At 38.4% G+C, this 24,026-nt stretch overlaps 1 protein-coding gene across 3 annotated transcripts in view; it reads right to left on the bottom strand.

Moving 5' to 3' along the window:
* fhod1 (formin homology 2 domain containing 1) overlaps positions 1-24,026 on the bottom strand; it is a 33,666-nt gene that overhangs the window by 3,668 nt on the left and 5,972 nt on the right. For 2 of the 3 annotated variants that reach the window (XM_062989698.1, XM_062989699.1), the window contains exons 4-22: positions 14,168-14,235; positions 12,946-13,051; positions 12,323-12,417; positions 11,506-11,617; positions 11,126-11,220; positions 10,725-10,868; positions 10,396-10,588; positions 9,940-10,123; positions 8,854-8,958; positions 8,008-8,103; positions 5,063-5,220; positions 4,493-4,615; positions 2,656-3,527; positions 2,296-2,451; positions 1,991-2,173; positions 1,497-1,616; positions 994-1,155; positions 707-897; positions 95-287 (exon numbers count right to left, since the gene is read on the bottom strand). In XM_062989698.1, the coding sequence (XP_062845768.1) occupies positions 95-287; positions 707-897; positions 994-1,155; positions 1,497-1,616; positions 1,991-2,173; positions 2,296-2,451; positions 2,656-3,527; positions 4,493-4,615; positions 5,063-5,220; positions 8,008-8,103; positions 8,854-8,958; positions 9,940-10,123; positions 10,396-10,588; positions 10,725-10,868; positions 11,126-11,220; positions 11,506-11,617; positions 12,323-12,417; positions 12,946-13,051; positions 14,168-14,235 (3,356 nt within the window). The remainder of the gene's footprint in view (positions 1-94; positions 288-706; positions 898-993; positions 1,156-1,496; positions 1,617-1,990; positions 2,174-2,295; positions 2,452-2,655; positions 3,528-4,492; positions 4,616-5,062; positions 5,221-8,007; positions 8,104-8,853; positions 8,959-9,939; positions 10,124-10,395; positions 10,589-10,724; positions 10,869-11,125; positions 11,221-11,505; positions 11,618-12,322; positions 12,418-12,945; positions 13,052-14,167; positions 14,236-24,026) is intronic. The other variant, XM_062989700.1, reaches the window with a different exon arrangement.

The raw sequence follows: 24,026 nt of genomic DNA, 5'->3' as shown, positions 1-24,026 counted from the left end.
GGGCTAAGCGGTGGTCCTAACCAGGGCCAAGCCCTCCAATATTACACAAAATGCTACTACAGGAAGTGTATTAAAGGAGATGTGTGATTCTGACCTCTGTGATTAACTTGCCACGGGTCTTTGTGCGCTCTCGCTGGGTTGCACGCTTTCGTTTAATGGTGAGCGCTCTTTCTCTAGTGGTGCGGTACTCCAGAGCGAACTCACTAATGATCTTACAGAACTGAGTTATCTTGATGTCCCGGACAGAGTATGAGGGCTGACCCAGGTACAAAAGAAATGAGTGAAACCTGAGAGAAAAATGAAGAAGGAAAACAATTAGTCTGAGTAATTATTTCAGTAAATCATAGTGACATGTATGCATTGACATCTATGAGCACCAATTATTGTACTGTAAGGTACATCCTTGTTGTATGTCAACTAAATAAAAAATATAACAACATCTATCCAGCATGAATGACTTTACACAGCTGTAGTTAGATACATTTTAAAACAGACGTGACTGGAAAAGGGCAATAAATACACAAAGGTCAAGTTTACACAGTTGTCTAATTATTTAAGTGGTCACACTGCAACGTCTGAAAACTACAGAAGAATTTTAAGAATTTTAATTTTGAGTGAGTGAGTGAGTGAATGAATGAATGAATGAATGCTGTAACTGGCCCATTATCCTAAATAAATAAAAAGCAATAATGATGTGTTCTGGGACCTGTTGATGATGCGCCTGTGCACCACTTTAAGTATGATAATTCTCTCTGTGCAGTCTTTGAGAAACTCTGTGATTTTGTTCTTCAGCTGGAGTTTGGTCTCATGCTTGGCCAAGACCTTTAGGTTGTCCCATGAGGTTTTACACTTTCTCTCTAGCTGAACCAGGTTGTCAGACAGCTGCTCAAAATCCACCTAAAAAAAGTAAATGTATAATATATACGTCAGCCAAACCCAACACTTTAAGGAAAGATGTACAACATACGAACACCTAATGAATTAATGAATTACTTTAGCAGATCTAGTGATGGCAGAGATTTCGGAGTAAACGTCTGATGTTTCAGGAAAATTCTCAACCACCAAATTGCAGCAGTGATGCAGCAGTGACTGCCGGTGCACAGTATCCTTCACCTCAGTCACCTTCTCCAAATAACTCAGCTCAAATGCTTTCGCCTGCCCGGGGCAGAGAGGAGACAGGTGTTAATAATATCTTTCATTTTAAAATGAAATAAAAACAGCGCTTAAGTGGTGCAGTGGTCTGTTGTGCTAGCACGCCACTACTGAGATCAGAGTTTGAATGTAAGCTATGCTATCTACTATGCTATTTGAAAATTGTACAAGATCTATGTATAATCTATGTAGATCTAAGTTCTTTAATTAACAAAGTTAACAAAGACAATATGGTGGAGCCCATGGCAATGCACTACACCAGCTAATGACTGTAGCTACTGCACACCTGGTCTTGACATACAAACCTGTTAGTTGCATCTGGCAAAATAAGACACTTCACTTACATTTGAACTGTTGAGAAAATTGCCAATAGCTAACAGTGCTGCCAGGATATGCTTGAAGGTCTTATTCGTGGCAAGCTGCTCCATGCCGTGCTTTAGGTCAAACAGGGGCTCAGCTATCTCCTGCAGAATGAACCAGAGTTGATCAGACAGATTGAACCAATCATTGTTAAAATAACAAAATGTACAGCTGAAGTCAAAAGTTTGCAAACACTTCTAAAACAGGTTGTTGTGGGTTATCTAAAAACTATTCCGGGTAAACTATATAATAAAATAAAATTAATTCATGGTTAATTTCAGCATAATTCATACATATATAATACATACATTATATGGACAAAAGTATTGGGCACCCCTTTTAATGACTGAATTCATGTGTTTTACACACAAGAATTATTAACAGATGTAATAAATAAGTAAAAATAATGTAAATGAAATTATATGCTTGCAACTTGCAATTGATTTAATTCAATACAATGAATTAAAATACTTTTAACCTTTTCCAGGCTCTCATAGTTGAGTTTAAAGGACCAAAGCTGCAGACGTGCTGGGAGACCACTAATAGAGGCCAGGGTGAATAGAAACTGCTCAGCTGTACCCAGTGGCACATCTGGATTGGCCAACTGAGCTTCCTGGATTTTCTGCTTCTCCTCCTCTGTGGGCATCATGGTGAGGATTTTCTGGAAAGTGTGAGAAAGGTTAAATAAAATAAAAAAGTGGTCTTGATCTGATCACTCTTGGTATAATCTGAGAGGAGTAAAAAACTACTGCCCTCTTGTGGATAAAATTATAGTTGCAGTACCTCAATCCCCTCCTTGCTGATGGCAAATTCATCAAAGCTGAGTATGGCAGATTTGATGACATGTATAGCAGGCAAAACTGTCATTCCAATGTTAATTGCATTGCTTCGCTTTGGATCAAGAATGAGGATTTCAAGCTTCTTTACCTCAGGACCTTTCTAAAAAATAAATAAATAAGAAATAATAGTATAATTAGAACAGGCCATCCTTTGTAAATCACATGCTAGTCTTTATCTATATTTATTAAGTTTACATTTATATTTAAATGCGCTCAGGTCATGTTGTGGGAAATTGCAAGAAAATAAAAGTTCATATTCAATCTCGTCTGATCCCAGTATTATAATTTGTCATTTGTTCATTACCTTTGTCACTGGAAGATCTTTTGCCTTAGACTCGAACAAGTGTTCCAGTTTGTCAGTATCTACAGCGACCTTATCCAGTGACGCCCACACTGTGCCCCGGCCAAACTTGCACTTCCTAGGGCTCTCTGGCTGCTTGAGCTCCTTCCAAAAAAGCTTGACCGTTTTCCGTTTCTTGGCAAATGCTGGGTCTGCATTCAGGGGTGGGGGTGAAAGGAAGGGTGCCGGAGGAATAGGTGGAGGAGGAGGCACACTAAGACCTCCTGGAGGAGGTGGTGGGGGAGGAGCAGGAGGAGCTAGTCCTGAAACTCCTGGAGGTGGAGGAGGAGGAGGTGGGGGAGGAAGGGATCCTAATCCTGGAGGTGGAGGGATGCCATTAGCGATGTTTGTGCTGAAAGCCTCCACATCCAGGACGTCAATATCCTCATCCTCTAACAGGTCTGAGAAGTCCAGGTCTTTGATGCGCAGCTCTCTGGATTTGGGTTGCAGTTGGTCCCATCCATCCTTGGTGTTCCTGGCCAGAGGCGTCATCATTGTCTTTTCCAGAGACAGCGAGTGGTTCTCAGCATCAATGCTGTACTGTGGGCGTATTCGTTTAAGCTGCAGATCTGTTACCTTGTTTCGAGCAGCCTGGGCACTACCCTCTAGTCCCTCTAAATCAGAACGGCAGGAGACATCCTCAGTGGGCTCATGGGAGCGAGACTTTAGGCTGGACAGACGACCAGCCAGCCCAGAGATACCAAGTGTCTCCACACTGCTGTCTTCTACACTGGGGCTCTTTAAGTTCTTAGGGGTGGAGGATTTTGAGTAAAGCATTTCCAGCCTGAATTTACTGTCATTGGAGAGCGTGCTGTGCCCATTCCCTCTGCCTCTACCTGTTGGCAGAAAAAGAGAGAGATTAGCTGTATAGGAAGCTTACGCAATACTTTTTACACATTTCACTTCTTAACAGAAATTGTCAGGGTAAGAAAGTCTTGTTCTTCTTACTAAATTAAAACTAACTGCATTTATAATCAGACACTTAAAATTATTTAAAGAATCTTATTTTTTCACTAAAAAATGATAAAGATTTAGAATACAGAATGTAGTTTAATATTAACACGTAGCACATTCCTGAACAAATAAAATCATCTGAAAAATCTTGTGCTTTGACTCCAACAAGACTATGTTTACGTAGTAAAGAATTTGGAACTGATAACTGTATTTACTAACAAGAGCGACTTTTGTTTAAAAGGACAACTTTGAGGCAGGCCCAGACTTTTCTATTTATCCTACATACAATATTAACACACTTTCCAAAGAAATTCAATTGCAGATACTGCTCTGTAGCCCAAAATCATTTCATCCACCAACTTCCTGTCCCACCAGTTAATTCAGAAAGGGAACCGGACAAGGAGAGTCTAATCTCTGCCTCCTCCTCTAAAGTTTGCCAGGTTCTTACAGCTCATTTATGGACCCTGGAGACCTGCAAGCGACAGTCTAATTAGTACTAAAGACCAGGAGACAGAAAGGGAACCAGCCTGGATGATCCTTTACTTTTGTAAATGTACAAAAGATGTAAATAAATAGGATTTACACTGCTGACCAAACAATGATGAAATGAAATAATCAAAATGCTTAAACCATGACAAAAACAGAAAACTAAACATCATACACAGCTGTGTATTATTAACATTACTACAGCATTAACACACATTTCCTTATCATTGCCAAAACAATGCTCATTTCCTTTGTCATGGCAAAAATAATTACTGTGTTTGTGCAGCTCACTAGAGATGATGTACAAAAGCACAGACAGAAAAAGAAAGTTTAAAAAAAGAAGAGAAGTAAGATGTCTTACCGGTTTCATTGTGGTGGTTTGTTTCTGATTTTGCTGGTTGTTCCAGTGTGCTCAGAGAGACGTTGCTGTTGCTGGACTCTCTCCATTTAAACTGAGGCTCCTGAGCACGGCTCTGGCCCATTTCTACCACACACAGACAGGAGTAATTCCTTAATCATCCAGTGATGAACAATAAACCAACAAAACAAGCCTTAAAATAAAAGGTAGCGAAAAAATGGTAAATAATAAGAGGCAAAATGGTATAAAAGACTGCAATCAAAATAAAGTATTTGTTACTGGTATTGTTTGTGAAGCTTGAGTCAACTTGACCATTAAATATTCATCGATTTAAGCAAAGCTTCCAAGACCACATATCGTAACGTTTATTTAAAGCACTGTGTACTACTACGCAGTCAAAGACTCGAATCAAAGACTGAGCTGATCTCCGGTGTGTCCACTTAACTTAAGGCTATAATGCTGAAGATGATTTCTGACTAAAAAACATTCCACACATGAATGAGTAAGTTTGGAAAGGTTGCTAGAGAGGGTTGTGGAGGAGGACCGACACAAACACAGTCATGCTGACGTCACCTTCTGAGGCTGGCTGCGCTTGTTCAGTTAAGTGAGAGTAGATGTCTGGGCTAGGTGAAACGCCGTCGATCGGTTCTTTACCCTGCGGCTTCTTTTCCTTATCCTTCCCAATACGCTTCTCCAACTCCCTAGCCTCCAGACTCCGCAAAAAATGGTCTCTACAAACAAAAAGCAAAGAAAGAGAGCACTATTTTAAATTTAGGACTTTAGGTTAAAAGGATCTAGTTTTAAACAGTTTTATATTAGTTTTATACTAGTTTTATATTCAATAGCCCTGAATCAATGTACTAACTGCTGTTTAAAACTAGATCCTTTTAACCTTAAGTCCTAAATTTAAAATTTAATCTATTTTAAACTAATTTAATCTAATTTAAACTAGCCATAAGGTGGGGTTTAAGCAGTAAGGACATCACACACTCACCCATGCACTCACTCATACACAGCTATGGGCAATTTAGAGATCCCAATCTATCTGCAGACATGTACAGCAACGGTCAAACCTAGATCTGCAGGACTGCATGGTCCTTAACCATTATTGCTTAGACACTCTTAAAGAAGACCAAGTTATCTGATTAAGAACTCTACCATTGCAATGTTTATAAAAACAGGTATTTGCAATGTGTTACAAGAAAGGATGTCAGTTCATTTAAATGAAACAAAGTCTTGTAGAATTTGTTCAATTAATAATTTAAACTAAAGAATCATGAGCTTAATTCTGATTGACATTAATAAGGATTACCATCGAGGTTGGTCTGTTTTAAAACTACAAACTCAAGGTCTATTTTGATATTTTTTATTTAAAAAAGAAAAAAATTAATAGAAAATGAAACAAGCATCACAGCAAGTAGTTTGGATCAGAAAATATGATTATCAACAAGTTTCATATTTTTAATTATTAAGAAATGAGAACATGCATTCGGAGATTGTTTATTCCATTAAACCACACCAACAACCTAATGAAGTGAAAGTGAGCACATTAAACACGACACCAACATAACCTAAACTGATAAGCATCCACAGGGCTCAAGCAACAACACCGTTACATTGATTCAGCAACACCCCACCACCCAGGCACAAACCCTTAATAGCCAACTAATAATTAATGACAATACCATGAACTCAAATTAAAAGAGCAGTTTCAATCATCACCACCATCACCACCATCACCACCATCACCACCATCACCACCATCACCACCACACCACCGTCAGGATCAGCCTGAGATTTACTTACGCATATTTCTTCAGTACTGGTCGATCTCTATTCACTACATCCTCTATACTGGAGAAAGACATTTCAGTTCACGCATGAGAAGAAGCCACCTACAGCCAACTTTTTAGTTAAATATTTGACTAATATGCTGAAAAGTATACAAACATGCACACGTTAGTGATGCAGCGGACCCATGCTCTAGCTTAGAAACCATCTTCAAAGTGAGAGATCCACCATTTAATACACCAACGTCAGTGCCACCAGTAAGCAAAATATCATTTCTTTTATGATTTATAAGAGGAATGATTTTAATACACTTTGTGGATCCAGGCCAGTAGCACCCTTTAGAGTCAAACTTCTATTCGACTTATGCAGAACTCAGAATCAGTGTTTTCTTTTATAAGTAAGTAAGAGGTATGGAAAATGAATTAAAAATTATATATAGATGGTCTCAATAATGATGGTATTTTAAGGTACTCTGGTGTTTAACGGTAAATAAAACAAAATGTAATATGTTAGTATATGTAATATGATACTGTGACTATCATTGTATTCACAAAACAGTAAAATCACGGAACAAATATCTCACATTCTTCCTGTGATACTTTAAGTCTTTCAGTCAAACTAATATTAGACTGATAAAAGACGACGTCCTCTGGTTAGTGATTCTTCACAGTTAGTTCTGTGTTCAAGTATGCATGCTGAATGTTTTCAAAATTTCCTCAGGATGCAAACTAAAAATAAGTGATCAAATAAGGGCAGAAACGCAACAGAAATGAACACTTATTGGTAAAGACATGCAAGCAACACATGTAGTCATCAGTTAGGTATTGATGAATAATTCTCCTGTACGTTCTCTGACTAACTCAGGCTAGCCTCCACTTCCCAAAATAATTTATAATTTAAGCTTGACTACTGAAGCCTGCATTCTTCAGCCGTGCAGCAGATACTCACCAAACAGAGTCTGCCTCGTCATCGCTAAGAAAGAAAAAAAGAGAGGGAGGAAAGAAGAATGTTGGGAGCGAAAGCAGTAAAGAGAAAGATGAAGAATCAAGCCAAAGACTGAACGAAGCAACAGAAAAGTAGAAAAGGGGAAAGCTGATAGTGTATACATCAGGACTATTATAATAAAGAAAAATAAATAGTAAGCGCAATCCTGAATTTAGCTTACATATAGAATAAATATAGCACTAGCAGTTCTCCATTGTAAGTTTTGTTTTTCTTTTATCTAGGATTAGGATATAAATTAAATAAAATCCATACTTTTTACCAACTTTTGAATGAACTATAAAATTGATGACATATTAACTTGATTTTTCTATTATAATAAATGCAATTGCATAGCAGGGTAACACAGGTTCTCACACTCACTCACTAACATCTACATGGAATTTAGACAGGGCACCAATCCATCACAGGGCTTTAATCACCCCAAACAAACAAAGCCAATCAAGTCTGTGGGCTAGCATAATAAACCGCTGTGCCTGAAGAGCCCCCCAAAAAACAAATCAATACCCAAAATCATTATCATCAGTCTTATCTCTGAACACTCACATCCTGACTCCATTATCCTTTTCCACTATTTGCAGAACTTACACTGCCTCCTTGAACTTCTAGTATCTGAGAAGAACATTACCATGTTTTCAACTGATGTGTAAAATGTACCTCTTGCACACTCTTGCACACTTCTCTCCCTTTTGTATATTTTCCCCATACACAGAAACGGAGCTTACCTAAAGAGTCCTCTCCCCTCGGTGCTGCTCGGCTCTTTCTGCGCTGGCTGCTGGTTTTCCTGGAAAGGTGAATCTGCTGGAGACGACACGCTGAGGCTGGATGGGGGAAAAGAAACAGAACGATGTTCACAGCCAAAGCAACACAGATCGTCTGAGTTCCACATCTCCAAACACTTCCGTTTTCTCAGCACCCACTCAAACCTCCCACAAACAATTTACTACCAATGTAAAAATACGCTGTGTTCATACAAAACAAGGCAGAACCTTACGCATCATCACAAGCTGTTATCACACTTAGTCATTTAACCAAAATATTAAATGATTCGTTCATTACTCTTTCTTTATTGATTTTGTATCATGCTAAAAGAACCATCAACAACAATGTCAAAACAGACACAATTAAATTCATAGATGATCTTAGGTATTATTGACGTGATGTGGCAAATATAGCTCGCAATGCTTTTTGACAACACACAATATGTAACCTAATGTTTGACTTTGCTAACGAAGTGCCAGCAAAACAGCTATTGGAAGTTTTGCTTATGAAGAATCACACACTTCTCTTCTCTCATGCAATTGTCTTGACACATATTGTGTATTGTGAAAATGTATTTCACTACATTATTATCAGCGTCTTGTTTTTGCAAAGAGGTGTGAAGGTGTAGCACCATGAAATGAGCAATGTGTTAATGATTAGTTTAAAAACAGCAGGTAAAAGTGATCCCTTAATGCTTATCCAGTACCAGTTCATATCAGCAAAGCCTAAAAACCAGGATAAACTGAATTCTGATCAGCACTAAAGGGTACCCAATACCGCCAAGAAAAAAGGTGCCGAGTTATACAGACCTTTTAGAGGGAGATGAGGCCTCCTTTGTTACAGACCCCGCCTTTTTTAACCTCCGCCTAGATATCCCCATATTAGCCAGGTAGTGACTCATGAATGAGCGTCCCCTGGTGGAGTGAGCAGGAAAGTAAGAGAGAAAGAGCCGTGACATAGTGATGTCTGATTAAATGAGTGAGCAGAAGATTAAAACACCCAAAACAAAAGGCAAGCATGACCCCATCATAGTCTGAACAACCAAGAAGTGTAGATCAGGAGCAGAAGCTCATAAAAGAGTAGAAAAAGGATTAATGCAAAAAGATGTTTTGCTACATTTTTTGCTCAGCACTATTGATCGTTATGGTTATGACCATTAACGTAATTCATAAAAATGAGAAGCAACAGAGTGGAAATGACATTATTTGTTCTAACAGGCTAACAAAACATGTAAAGAGCTGTTAAGGACCTAATTCCCAAAGTTGTACTAAGAGAAATTGACTTTCCAAATAAAACATTAGCTTTCCCCATATAGCTAGCGCCTGTCAGTTGAATAAAATGTTTTGCTTTGGTCAGAGGCTAAATTTAGAAAGGCACATTGCAATTTGGTTAGACTGGGAGAAGCTATGCAGGCAAAATGTTCCTGGCGTACTAGGTAATTTCTTTCAAACTCTAATTCTCTTACAAGATAGACAAAATCTTTCAAACTGATCAATGTGTTTTTATAATTTATAATTTTATTTTAAATTTTCCTGTTAATATAGGCCTTTTAAAATGCTGTGACACATAAAAAATTAAAGTACTATGTAAAGGCAATGATCAGGATTCTGTAAGTCATTATTTGAATTTAACATGATTCCATATGGAGAGATAGATGCTATGCAAACACAGTAACAGGAACTGACCTGACACATACAGACAACAGCATCCTAAAGATGACATTTTCCTTGCTTTCTAACAGGTCTACAACCAACCAAAAAACAGAAATGTCTAACTACACACAAGTGTTCTTGCAATAACACTGATTTCATAAGCCTTGCTATCATGAGACAGACAAGCCTAATGCATCTACTTTGTTCTGTTGCAGTTAAACACACATAACAGCCGGTACTTACAGCCGCTGCTCCACATCGAAGTCACTGGGGGACGTTTCATTTTCAACGATACGGGGCACAAGAGGGGTTAAACTTGGGGATTCAGGCTCCGGTGTACTATCGGAGGGGCTGACTGGCACAGGGCTTGTGCGAGCAGGGAGGAAAGGTGAGGGTGTGGTGACTGAGGGCAGGGGGGAGATGGTACCTGAAAAAATAACAACAGACACAAGTGGGGATAAGTCATACAGCATATTCTTCTAAAAATCTGTCAGGTAGAAGTGACCAATACATAAACATTCAGGTAACACCTTGTTTTAAAGCATTTAAGTTTGTTTTCTGAGCAGGCTGTCTGGTTAGCACTTGAAATTATTGAGGGTGTAAAAAGAAGCAATATTTAGAATGAACGTTCAGTTTACTTTAACCTGTATTCTCTATTCCAAAGAATACGAACTGAAATGTGGCAAAGCTAATGCATACCTGTAGTAGGACTGTTTGAGGATGAGGATGATGAAGCAGACAAAGATGAAGATAAAGGAACTTCTGAAAGGTTTTGTGCAGAGGAACGCCGGCTCTTCCTACTCTCCTGCTCATTGTTTGAAGCTTTTCTTCGTTCCTTTCGGACGTAGGGAGACGCGTCATCCTTCTCTTCATCTTCGTACTTCAAAGCATTCTATACAAAATTATAGGCATTTCATTAATAGATTATTTCAACACTAGTTAAAACACAGGTTTTAATTTACCTACTGCTTTTCAGTATAGCTTTTTATGGTTATTAGTTAACACAGAAGATACTGGAGTTTCTGTACCTCATATGTGGTGAACTGCTGTCTGAGGTCAAGGTCAACGCCTCGGTTGCTCACGTGTTTTTGCATGATGCATTCCATCCCCAGTTGCTCCAGACAGTCTGTCATGTCATAGAACGAATCCTGGTCAGGTAAAGCTGCTAGAATCTGAAAGAGATTGTTAAAAGATAACATATTTCTCTTACCAAGGATAATGTTTAGAATCCAATAATTTAACTCGGGCTTCCCTCACCCCCAAACGGATAAATGAAATAAAAATGTATGCAGATGCCTGATACACATCATGGTGCATACGCATGGTCACTGATAAAGATCAGGTGTTAGTGTGTGGGGTACCTTGTTGGAAAATGCATGGTGTAGGTGTGCATGGTACCTAGCTGATGAGGATTGTTTGTGTGTATTACCTTATTGATAAGGGACATAGTGAAGACCAGTAGCTCTGTATCTGATCCATTCTTCTCCTCCAGGATATCCATCAGGTAAGACCAGGCCTTCAAACCTGCAGCACATGCTTAGTAAGCCTAACAAACACGCACCCTCCACAACACACAACTTAGAGGTCACTCTATTTTTAATATCATTTGTTTTTGAAATGCGTGTCCGACAAGCTCATGGTCAGATGTCTCAATGCTTTTGGCAAAAAGTCTACTGACCCTTTAAAATTTGGATAAAACTATCAGAATTTTTACAGCCTCCCCCCAGACAAGCTGTAATGGCACCCTTAGATGCTGAAATACAAATTCTCACACTTCCTCTGGGTTTATGAGTGGATCAGTGCCAGTACCTCTCTTGCCATCCACAACGTTGACAGCCTGAATAAGCAGAGGGCTGTTCAACTCGGTGTACTCAACAAACACTATCAGCAGCTTCAGAGCGGTCTTCACTACCAGCCGAGACTAAGTAAGAGAAAAGAAAGACAGAACTCAGGATAAACACTGTGCACTTTAAACCTTTCTACACTAGATGGTAGTATTAAACATATTGATGCATTTTAAGCGCTCATATTTCTGTCACAAGTAGTAGTAGTAGTAGTAGTAGTAGTAGTAGAAGTAGTAGTAGTAGTAGAACTACTACAATGGGAAAAACGTGAAGTTGGGGGTAAAATCAAAACATCTGTGTGTTTCACTTCCGTAACAGCATGACAGAGGATACGAGATGATGCTTTGAATGGCGATTTGAAACCTGTGCAGGGCAGTATGCAAAGATATTTTCAGAGTTCTAAATAAACACAAGCATTAGGTGCATCAGACAATTGACAATGGCACTGATGAGCCAAAACATTATGACTACCTGCCTAAATGTATGGCAATTTTATTTGTTTCATTTTTTTAACTGCTGCCGTATTTAGGGGTCGCCAAAGTGGATCTCTTCTGAATACCTGATTTGACACAGCTTTTACACTACACGCCCTTTTTGACACAACCCTCCCATTTTCATCTGGGTCTGGGACCAGCACTGACAAGTACACCTCCCAATCACTAGGCTTTCACTTTGTATTACGCTGTTTTATTTGATTACCAGCATTGGACAGCAATGCGGTTGATTGAGACGGGTGTGTGTGTGTGTGTGTATGTGAGAGATATAATGGTGTTGTCACTTACCAGGCTGCCACAAAGTGTGTACAGCCACTGTATCATCTCATTATGGTTTATGACTCCGTTCATGCCATCCACGAACAACATGATTTGACTCAAAGCTGCAACACATCCAAAAAAAGCACATACATAAGGCTTTCAGCAGCCCTGTTTTTTTGTGTGCTTTTTTTAGTACCTAATAAGCAGATGAGTGGGAAGTGGAAGTTTATCACTAAAAGCCAGGCCTCATGCTGGCGGATATACCGATTTGCACTAGAAGATGTTTGTTGTTCCAACATAAACTTCCTGTTCCAGAAAAAAAGCCAAAAATCCAATGCTGCAGAGTGCATTAAAACAACAAATTTATGGACCAAAATGGGACACCACGCATTAGACATGAACCCTGGACAGTGCGGACAGACAGCTGAAAGCCAAGCCAAGTCTGTGCTATATCCAGTCTGTAAAAACACTGTATGAAGGGCACATATAATAACTGGAAATTGCACATGGAGAAATGGTTTACCAATGTAGAGAAATGAAACCAAACCGAAATAAAAGACTGGGAAAAGGTAATTTTGTGCCAAAAGTATTAATTCAAGATAATCATTAAAAACTACAACAAAAACCCCTGCTATAAATATACTGTTTACCTCTCAGAATGTAGTTTTGGTAGTTCTGGTCTGCTTCTAAACCCACTTTTATAAAGCAGGTCAAGCCATCAGAATTCACAAACTCTGGCACCAGGTCCTTATCATCCTGCAGAAGAGAATTTAAGACATTTGAGACATTTGTTAGGGAAATCGAGAGCTTTTTATGTGTGTTAAAAGCTGGGATGGGCTCAGGTATTTAAATATCCAATGAGCTAAACTTATCCCAGTAATTCTTCACTTACTGAAGTAAGTCACAGTAAGCGAAGGTAATTTAAAAAATACTTAATATGTTATTGCTTTTTGAAATATATCTTTAATAAACATTTCTTATCAGTTCTATTGTACAACAGTGATTCTCTGCTTCTTTAACATTTGGTCTGAATGCACAGATTTAAACTCTGCACACTCTGCAGAACACAGCAGTATTTCTAATGCAGTTAGACAGCGCTCGGTGGCATCTGTGGTATTCACGTTCCCTTGCCCTCTCTTGAGGAGTGCCATTCTTCTGTTCACTTAAGTCACTTCCTGTGGGTTGGTAACCACCTCAATTCACAACTACCAAACAAAAAAGAACTTGATACAAACAGGAATAGGAGGTTTTTTCTGAAGATTCAAACGGGATTAATAAGTGGGAATGAATAAAGATTTAAACGAGGATGTGTAAGAACTTGTTTCAGAATAGCACTGCTTGAACAGGTTTGTTTACTTTCTCTTTTATGAAAACTGCAAAAAAAACAGCCATGAGCAATCTTTGTTATGCTGCTCATTACAAATTTAATATTCAAGTTTAGATTTTATCTAAAATTCAGCACTTGTTAAGACTGGTGTCGAATGTTTCTGGTGAATGTTTGGTGAGTAATTTGAGACAGCAGGTGCTCACAGAGAGCAGCATTGTGTCTCCAAAGTATTCACTGGGTTTAGGTACATGGTAGTGCATCATTTGAAGGACTAATACAGCTGTATGACTATAAGCTCACAATTAGTACAGAACTAATCAAGTAAATGCCAGTGCAGTTGTAGGGTTAACGTGCACAGTCTTGTTGTTCAGTACCTTGAATTTATTGATTGTATAAGCTACACTAGGAACACACATTAGGGACAAAAATATAAAAAAATAAAAGGTCTGCCATCAATTTAATAAAGAGCTAGGATTAAATAATAGCAGGATTATTAATAAATATGTTGCATCACTCTCTTATCATTAATGAAGATGTCTACTTACTTGAAAGAGTTGCTTTAGGGAGAAGAGTGAACGCCGCAGCTCAGGCCCATGGGAGTTATACAGCTTCTCTACAAAACACAAAACAAAAGGTGTCGATGCAAAATCTGCCATCAAAAATACGATCAAATGGGTCTTTGAACACAAGTGTGTTATTGTGTATTTCATACACTGCAGCAATGTAATAGAGTCAGGAAGGGCATCCAGCTTAAAAACTGTGCCAAATCAGGTATGCCACCAAAATGACCTGTCGTTGCAACCCTAAAATACAGGAGCAGCCAAAAGAAAAACAAACCCACATGTTTATACATTTGTTTATACTAGGTACCAAGTCATAATACAGTATGTGTCTCTATCTGAAGATGATTTCTGCACTTGGAGTATAATAAATAATACAACTAATACTGGTTAAGTACCATAAGGTATGCAAAGGTGCTTTCTGCAGACAGATCAAATTGCTAAAACACTGTTCTGGGGATCAGGTAGCAACTGATCAGACACAATGTGTGGAATTTACATTGTGGATAAAGGCGTCTACTGAATGCTGTAAATATGAATGTAAAATACATACATAAAGCAACTTGCATTATGTGATTATTTTCTTAAGTAGTTATTAACTCATGCCACAACATGTTCAATAAAATGTGACCTATCAGCCAAAAGCCAAGTATTATAATAAGATTAATCACTGAAAGAAATAGACAGGAAACATTAAAGCTCCTAGGAAAAAAGACTTTGTTTGGAGCATAAAAAGAGTTAAACTAGGGATCACATAAACCCATGTGCCTAGTCTGATTAACAGTAAAAGCAATTTGATTTCACCTTCTATTGAACTTGAAAGGTACGCGCGTTCGCCAACATTTCATTGTTCTTACTATAAAAGTGTAATGAGTGGAATTATCTCAAGAATGAAAATAAAAACTGAATTACTGCCACTGTGCCCCTCTGCACTCAACCGAGAGAGGAAGCAAGAAGGAGCGTCAGAATGACAGATTGTCAATGTGTGTGTGTGTGTGTGTGTGTTCTTAATGATGGATGGAAGGAAGACTCCATGCCTTGGATGGTGATATAGAACCAAACATGCCTGTTAGGTGATGATAAAACCCAAGCAGCTCACAAGCAGTGCACACAAATAGACATTAGCAGCAGTTTGGGTCGTTATCGGGCAGGTCAGGTTGTTTAAGCTAAATAAGCAAATCACCCATCCAATCAGACCATCAATATTCCCATTTGTCGGTGTTGGCACGTCATTATTGGACAAACACTGATATGTAAGATGGAACTTCTTCAGTGGCAGCAAGCAACCCTAATACAGAAAGCTGATGTACAATGAAGTACCACAAGGATCAATTTTAGGCCTGCACTCAAACATATGAGCAAAATGTGGCTGTAAACTGTGGACAGTTATCCATTCAGCAAAGATAAAACCCCTCAAGCAGCAAGATTGTTTGTACATCTAAGCTACACTGAAAAAAAACCTGAAAAAGGTCCTTTTTAGAAAGGGACAAGAAGTTCTCTTACTCGATGGTCTGTGGTGACTTTTGCAGGGCTACTGAAGCTTTTCATGTGAAATGTTTTGGGTGAGAAAGGAGAATACATAAAAAAAAAAAAAAAGAACAGAACAGAACTGAACCTTAGACAGCATGTGAAACGAGTTTTGTATACTACATGCTCATTTGACACACTTCCTCCAGTGAGGCCTAGCTTGGAGACAAGGACAACAAATCACAAACATTTACAGACAAAGTGAACTTCTTTCTTTCCTTGTAAACATAAGTAATATTTAAAAAAAAACTATTGTAAAACAATGGTCTCCCAAATGTTACACAACCAGAAGTTGCAACACATAATAAAAAAAGAAAAGAATACACTATTAGAGTGAAACATTAAAAACATCTGTGAAGCTTTCTTCAGCTGGAAGTTAATCCAAACATGAATGGATCTACGTATAGTGTCCTAGTCTAGTATTTATGAACACAGAACCAGCGAGCGACCTCCTGCAAACAACCTCCTGTCCACAACTTATTTCAGATCTTCCTTATTTAAAAACAAACTAGGCCCATGCTTTTGGAACAATGGGTTGGGGCTGCTACGTCTGGGGAAAGAAGAGGCCCCGCAACGGATTGGCGTCCTGTCTGAGACGTGATGCTACAATACACTGCAGCCCTATCCATTTTGAACTTCAATATGTATAAATATTTGTAAATCATAGTTTTGACATGTTGGTTTTTGACCTGTTTTATCTTGGGAAAAAACACAAAAACATACATGTATTAAAACCATTTAAAATATCTTTTTGTGTAATGTGAAATATAAACATGTTCAGACTAACTTTAAGAATCAGGACAACCAAGCCATACAATTTCCTTCGGGATCAATAAGATAGATACCTACCTACCTACCTACCTACCTACCTACCTACCTACCTACCTACCTACCTACCTACCTACCTACCTACCTACCTACCTACCTACCTACCTACCTACCTACCTACCCTACCCACCTACCTACCTACCTACCTATCTATCTATCTATCTATCTATCTATCTATCTATCTAACAATGTACATAACAGGTCCAGACTCTTAATTACAAATGCAAACTGAGCCATGCACACATCAACTGTGAACAACTTGAACATTTCAAGTCTTTAGAAAGCTCTTATTAACCCGCCTGTAATTGTCAGCATTCAAGGTAAGAACACACAAACTGGTCTAAACTGCATAACCTTACATGGACAAACTAATGCGCACAGTTGTACAAGCTGCCAGTTGTAGCACTATTTTAATTATTTCCAGAATCTGAAACTTTAGGACATGAACTGTGGTGCGGTGCAAAAGTCTGAGCATCATCAGCTTTCAGTAAATGTTCAACTTTAAATTTAGCTCACTCACAAACACATGCACATGTTCAAAACTGCTCAAAAGTTCCCTACAGTTTCAAAACTTGAACTCTGTGGAGGACCTAGTGTGCTTTATTCTAAAGTGAAATAACAACACTGTACCAGGATCAGGCAGTCAGTCACGTATTGCCCCCCACAGAGAAAATCCCAGATTGGAAGACAAATACGTAAAAGGATTAAAGCCAAGAAAGTGTGAGAGCAAGAGATGGAAAAAGTCTTGAGAAAATTACTACTTTTAGTTTATATGAGGTGCATATTTGACAGCTGAGAACCAAATGGAAAAAGAAGAGAAAAAGGCAGGGAAGTCGTGTGCACATATAATCCATCAGCCACTATTTAATGAAAGTTTCTTTATGCATAAAGCCTATAGGTCAAACAATACAAGGCAAAAGTCGTTGCAGTCGCACACAGCCACAAAAATAGCCACAAATAGCTGGCACATCTTTGCTAAACCCTTCGTGTCCCTAAGGACGAATTCTTCTAGATGACCTCAGGAGAACAGTGTACTCAGTGCAGCGAGGCAAAACACTCCACATCTTACTCAAGAAACCAACACACACAAGCTCTAAAGTTTGACTAGGATGTCCGATCGCATTTTCAACTTAATTCACATATATGAACCTATGAAATATTACTCCAACTTGGACATCCAAGGCCAAGGAAAGCAGGTGGGCCAAGGGTGTTGCAGTAACTCCTACACAGTACACAGTAACACACAGTTGAGATGCAGATGTGACGTACATGAAATATTAATTTAAACCATATTTTTAATAACTTTTCATTAATGAAGAATACCAAGTCATTTTTAGAGTTCTGTTTGTTAGTATATTGCATGCATTTACACTGTGAACATGTATATACACACACTTCAGGAACACAAGGAACCACTTAAACACTAGTTTAGACTTTTTAACCTTTCTAACAATCAGACATAATACTGACTTAATCAAAACCTTATGGACTTGGAATTCCCTTGGACTCAACAATGGTTGTTTTTGACGACCACCCTGACCACCCTATTTTAACTAAAATTATGACGTAATGTCTATTCGACCTAACAAATTGACGTTTAGTCACAGATCTGATAATTGTGTGTCTAGATATAGAGTCTGTAACAATGACATTTGGGGTATGTGATACTAAGATATTTACAGTCTGAATCATCTATTCATCTATCCATTTTTCTTGTGTGTAAACACAGTAAAAAATTAACTGCTGATTAAATAGAATATAAGAACACCACTGAGGGATAACATCGGTCACTAAGTCTGATGTCACACCAGCAGCCGACACTTGCTTTCATTCCCTTTTAGCTCAGCACTACAAGATTGTGCCGTGGCAATGCAAAGTTTTAGTGTTCTGTACTGTTTACCACCACCATGTAAATGCTAGCAGAAATAGAAGCCCAGTGCCCTGTGGGACGACCTATCTGCAGCATGGCATTTCCTGTTCGCCAGTTTAAATTATCATGTTCTGTTCAGAGAGAATTACAGTGGGAACAGTTCAACAAAAAACCGCATGGAGCTGCTGGAAGGCATTAACTCCAACAATTAGAAACTAGACGAAGTTGCTGAAACAAACAATTAAAAAAACATCTAAAATCTTGCTGTGTGTGTGCTGAAGCAATAAAGGCATCAACGTTTACACAGAACTACAGAGACAACTTTTTAACTAGCATCAATGCTATTGTATTGTGATGCAGCATTAAGCTTGATTACCAAAAGTAAGGGCTGCAGGGCTTGTCATCCTTTCCCTCAGACATAGCCAATCATGTCTGTGTAGACACCTGGCTGGCTGACAGCATAAAAATACTTACATTCCTTCACTACCTAGCCAGTCAAGACAGAAAAAAATATATTCATTCACCAGAATGAACACATCCTGTACTGTACTGAAAAGGATATGAATAATCCATCCTTTGTCTGGATGCACCCAAAAAGTCCCTTCAATATGGAACACTGCATCTGGTGTGCAGTCTCGTCACACTAAGCTTCTTTATCGAGCAAAGTGACAGTCAAAGCTGCCATGGTCAGTATTTAATTTGTATATCTCTAGATTTAAATTCAATCTCCAGAACACAACACAACCAAATTAAACAATATATAAAAGTGCTCAAAAGCAAGATTATCAAAGGTCTAGTTAAAAAGCTTCTATAAATCACAGAATTAAGCTTATTTCCACTCATTCTGCAAACAAAAGCACTAAATGACTTGCGGCTTAACATACCACAGTTGCAGGAGAAAATACAATACACTGCCACAGTTTACCTTGTAACTCCTATTGCCAAAATATGACCTCATGTACCTTCAAGACAGGGAAACATGGGGTTTACAAGATTACTCTCTAGTTTCTACGATTAGATGGTCACTCACACACAGTAAATCTTAAATGTGTGAAATGCTCCAGCATTAACTATGGGCTCTGTTGTTGAACCCCACCCCTGAATGTGTGGTCTCCTAGGAGAAGACGTGTTTATATTCAACAATGCTGCCTCTAAACATGCAGCTCCACTGCGGGATAAAGCCTCTTGTCAATAATGCATTAAATCAGCAAACAAATACTCTGGCATGAATAAGTCATAATTAACAGCATATCAACAACTGAGCGCAAAGCTAACGTCTGCCAGCCCAATTAAGGCCTGCTAGGCTAGGTGGAAGAAAGTCATAATTACATAATTATATCATAATTAATATCATGTTTTCTACCCTTATATAACAGGATACAGATCATGGGACCTGCTTCGCCACAAAAAGGGAAGGTTTATTGCCTTGCTGCCTGTAGACTTACCACATACACTAGTAATGCTGAGGGAATGTTTTAGTACCTTTAGCTTAGAAAACTAGTAATTTACGAATGTAAGAAAACAGTGAGGTAAAGGGCAAGCATCTGTGTTGCATTTATTATTTATCAAGAGCAGTTAAAATACAGTTGATGCTATTATGTAACATGAAAGTACAAATCCAAAAACAACATGTTCATTGTAAGAAATAAATGATTTAATGATAAATTAAAAATAATCAAAATAATAAAGGTGCAGAATGTATTTTTGTGCTTTTTTATGGTGTGTGCAAGTATACCGTGCAGACCAGCAATGAGGCGCTTCTTTTATGCAAGTCCACCACCCCTGAAAGCTAGGTTTGAATCTCAGAGGTGCTATCAGTTGGTTGGGTGTCATTTTTGGCAAGGTTTGATTATTTTTTTAGGGGTTATTTGCCTGTGGTGGACTGGTGCCCTCTCCAGGGTATTCCTGCCTTGCGTCCAGTGTTTCACAGTAAACAGAAACCGGTTCATCCACATTTAAACTCTGCAGTTCAGCATCTCGGATGAGTAATGTTTCCTGTCTGAATGAACACAAACTTTTGAGTCACCAACAGTCAAAATAGCCTCTTATCGCACAGAGGCAGCAAGCAGAATTAACTGCACATTGTGCAATAGTTCCATGGTTTGTGCAACAAATTAGAGGATAGACATCAGCTATGCTACCTGTTATTAGTTTTCAATAAACTGTTTAGATAGGATAAATATTTCAAGGATGCTACATATACTTAGATTCAGCTGAGCAATTAAAAAGTATAAAAATAATACAATTATTGACAAGCTGTACATGTAGTAACATTTCTAATGTGTCAAAAAGTCTACAATCCCAATTAAATTTTTACTTTGGTTCAATATTACAATCCAGTATTTTTTACCCTATTGATCTAAAACCTAGTAGTGTGTCACTTCAAGCAACTGGAAAAAAAAAAACAGACTTTAAGTGTGTGTGTTATAGAACATGAATTTGCAAGCAGTGTGGTTACAACAGGCCACACTTTTTCAAACACGGGAAAAAACCATCATAATATCAAAAATGCCAAATGTAGACCGGAATATCTTGCTATTATGTTTTGTTAAGGGTGTCAGCATTACAGCTTATATAAAATCAATGAATATTTTTTGGAATGCCTGGTCATAGCATGTCCTGGGAAGGAAGTCGCTGATCTGAGACAGGAAGTTGTCTGGAGCCCAAGACCAAGCAACAAGTCAGCAGTCTGGGTGGCAAGATCAATCAGTAGATCAGAGCACTGATAATGAGGAGAATCTGAACACAGAGCTGATTGTTGTGAGTAGACTAATGTGTATATGGGAAACAGCACAGAAATTACAAGGATAACATGACATTGCTAAGTGCTGTGATAAAAGCAACAAGAAAATATGACACATATCATAATGTATGACCTACTGCCATTAGAATGGTGTAAATCTTAAAAATAGATACTGTAGACTATTAGTAAACCCTCTGAGTGTTTGAGGAGAGTCGTGTAATCATTTACTATGCCATCATAAGGCATTCTAATCAGACAGGTACACCATAGAGCCATAAACCTACATTGGACATACTATTCCAATACTATGAAGATTAATATAGCAAAACACTTTTAGAACACTTTCAACATGATTCTGGAGTACGTCTGAGATAATGATGATGATGCTGGACAAAAAAGTCCAAAACTCTGGAGTTCCAAACTCTTTAAACCATTTCTTTGTGGATGGGGCCAGTGATACTAAAACTAAATCTAAAACTTAGCCTTTCATACACTGTTAGCACTGTTTTTATATCATATTATTTATTTAAAAAAACTGATTATATATACTTGTTGTCAATGGGTGTGGTGAAACACCCATTGTGGTGTGACCACATAATTATTTAATACGTATTAAAGGGAGGAGTAAACCTGAGGGTGTTAGAGCTTACTATAAATAAGATCATTTAGGTCACACTAAGCAGCATGCCAGTCAGAAAGGCCATTAAGAAAAATGAGATCAGTCTAACAAGTGCGGGTGGATTCCTCATTAAAAAATCTGGTCTAATGATGAGGTACTGGTCCAGGTATGTCGTGCCTTGAGAAGGATGTCATTAGACAAGAACATGCTTTCACTTTAGCAGCAGTTTCAATTATTCCCTAATCAACATCAGCAAATAACAGCTTACAAACAGGGCTGAAAACAGTACATGTACTCAAGTCTTTATTTGCATTCCGGCGCTCACAAAAGACTCAAAGCCTCCCAAACAGAAAGTGTAAGAGGCACACAGAGAGAGCAAAATACTACACGTAAAGTGATAACAAGGCCAGGATTATGTCCCAATCCAGAGCATACATTTGCAACTTGGGGAAATGTACAGAAGTCGGTTCATTGTAAAATTAACCAAACTCTGGAGCACCCAAACGCCAGTCCAGACTGTATACAAGGCATGGATCAAACTTGGATTTAAGCAGCACATACACCACACAGAAACATGTCAAACTACTACTAAGTGATCAGAGGTTCCAAAGCAAATGCCCTTTAGAGGCACACACATTCACCAAGACTATGTGACCTGATCCTAAGCCTGTCTGGTTTGCTTGACGCCATGAGTAACAAGCTATGAAATAATGGACTATTAATATCGTTACCATCAAGAGAAAAGTATTTATGATGAAGAGTTGCAGCCAGTGCTACATTACAGCTGAAGGCTGAAAACTGTTCTAGATATGCTGTTAAACAAGTCACCAAACCCAAATCCACTATAAATGGATCGTATACAGTCATGCATTGAACGTTTTAAAACCTATAATACCTGCATCAATGCCCCTCCCAAATCATGGCATTTTCTTTCTTTTAGATGATTATTGCAAAAGGAAACAAGCCCCAACATGCCAGCTGCCAAAGTGCTGCTTAAAAAAAAACACATGAACCAACACGACACAAGGTCACCCTCTACTCATGGACAATCTGAAGAAATCTGCAGGGAGTGATACATTTAACACCGAGATGCCACACAGTCATGGCATCAGTGGTTGAGATTCTACGCCAACACACAGTGGCACTAAAATATATCTAGGTTTTACAAAATGACAGCAATGACATGTCAACTTCAATAATCCATCATACACTTAATACTAACTATGCGAAATGTACATATTAGTTTTACCTACTGTCATGTTTTCTGAAGATTAAACTGTGCCTGCTTAACTGGACTAATCAAAATCAAATTAAAAACAATTCACCCTAAATAAGAGCAGTTTCTGCTTAAGCCACACTCACATTTCTGCATTCCCTTATAGGGTCAAATCTGCAAAACCAATTTTAAGTTTTCGAAAAAAAGTTACATCAGTAGGGCCTGGTTTACAAAACAGATGAATCATTCTTTACCGTATTCTTAGTACTGCGCAAGAGAATAGTACGCGTCTCATTGCTTAATTCTTAGAGTAAGAAGTCATGTGAATCAGTTTTAATGTGCAGAGGGCAAAAGAGCCATCATTCTAGGTTGGAACTTTTATAGTTTTGAGGCAAGTCAGATGTGACTGTAAGCGTGTGGTGAGATTTAGTGGACTGGAAGTCTGTCCAGGTTGTATTCCTGCCTTGCAGCAAGTGTTTCAGGGATCAGATGTATCATCACTGCAACCCTGACAAAGATAAAACAGTTACTGAAGATTCATTACGAATCATTATTTTAAAGTAGCTACACTTGGACTATGAAAGGTGTTCGAGCTGTTGCACATGTATGTGGATATAAAGGAACATTTTGCTCTGTGGAGTCTATGTTAACACTACGGTTGCTTTAATGTGAGATTAATGGGTAGAAGGGATTTTTGGGCTGATTTGTGATCATTTTCCACGTGTTTACAGCCTGCTGCTTTATTTCATTCAGCACTGGTATTCAGTCAATGGGTCTTGACACCAAAATACACAGGTTATCTTTTTCTGCGGGTAAAAAAAAAACTTGTACACCTAATAAAATCCCAGCTATTCGTTTCCGAATCTGAACAATTCACATGAAATGAGGACCTTTTTTTTTTTAACACAATCCTATTGGTTAATCACCTTCTCAATTTCCATAGGTTTTACTTTCCCAGTCTGAGTAATGAGACATTTGAGACAATGACGACCTTTCTTCTCCAGTCCAAAATATGTGTAACATGATCTCCTTGCCACCAAA

Source organism: Trichomycterus rosablanca, chromosome 27 (genome assembly GCF_030014385.1).
Source record: "Trichomycterus rosablanca isolate fTriRos1 chromosome 27, fTriRos1.hap1, whole genome shotgun sequence".
NCBI lineage: Eukaryota > Metazoa > Chordata > Actinopteri > Siluriformes > Trichomycteridae > Trichomycterus > Trichomycterus rosablanca.
This window is presented reverse-complemented; position numbering and strand designations above follow the sequence as displayed.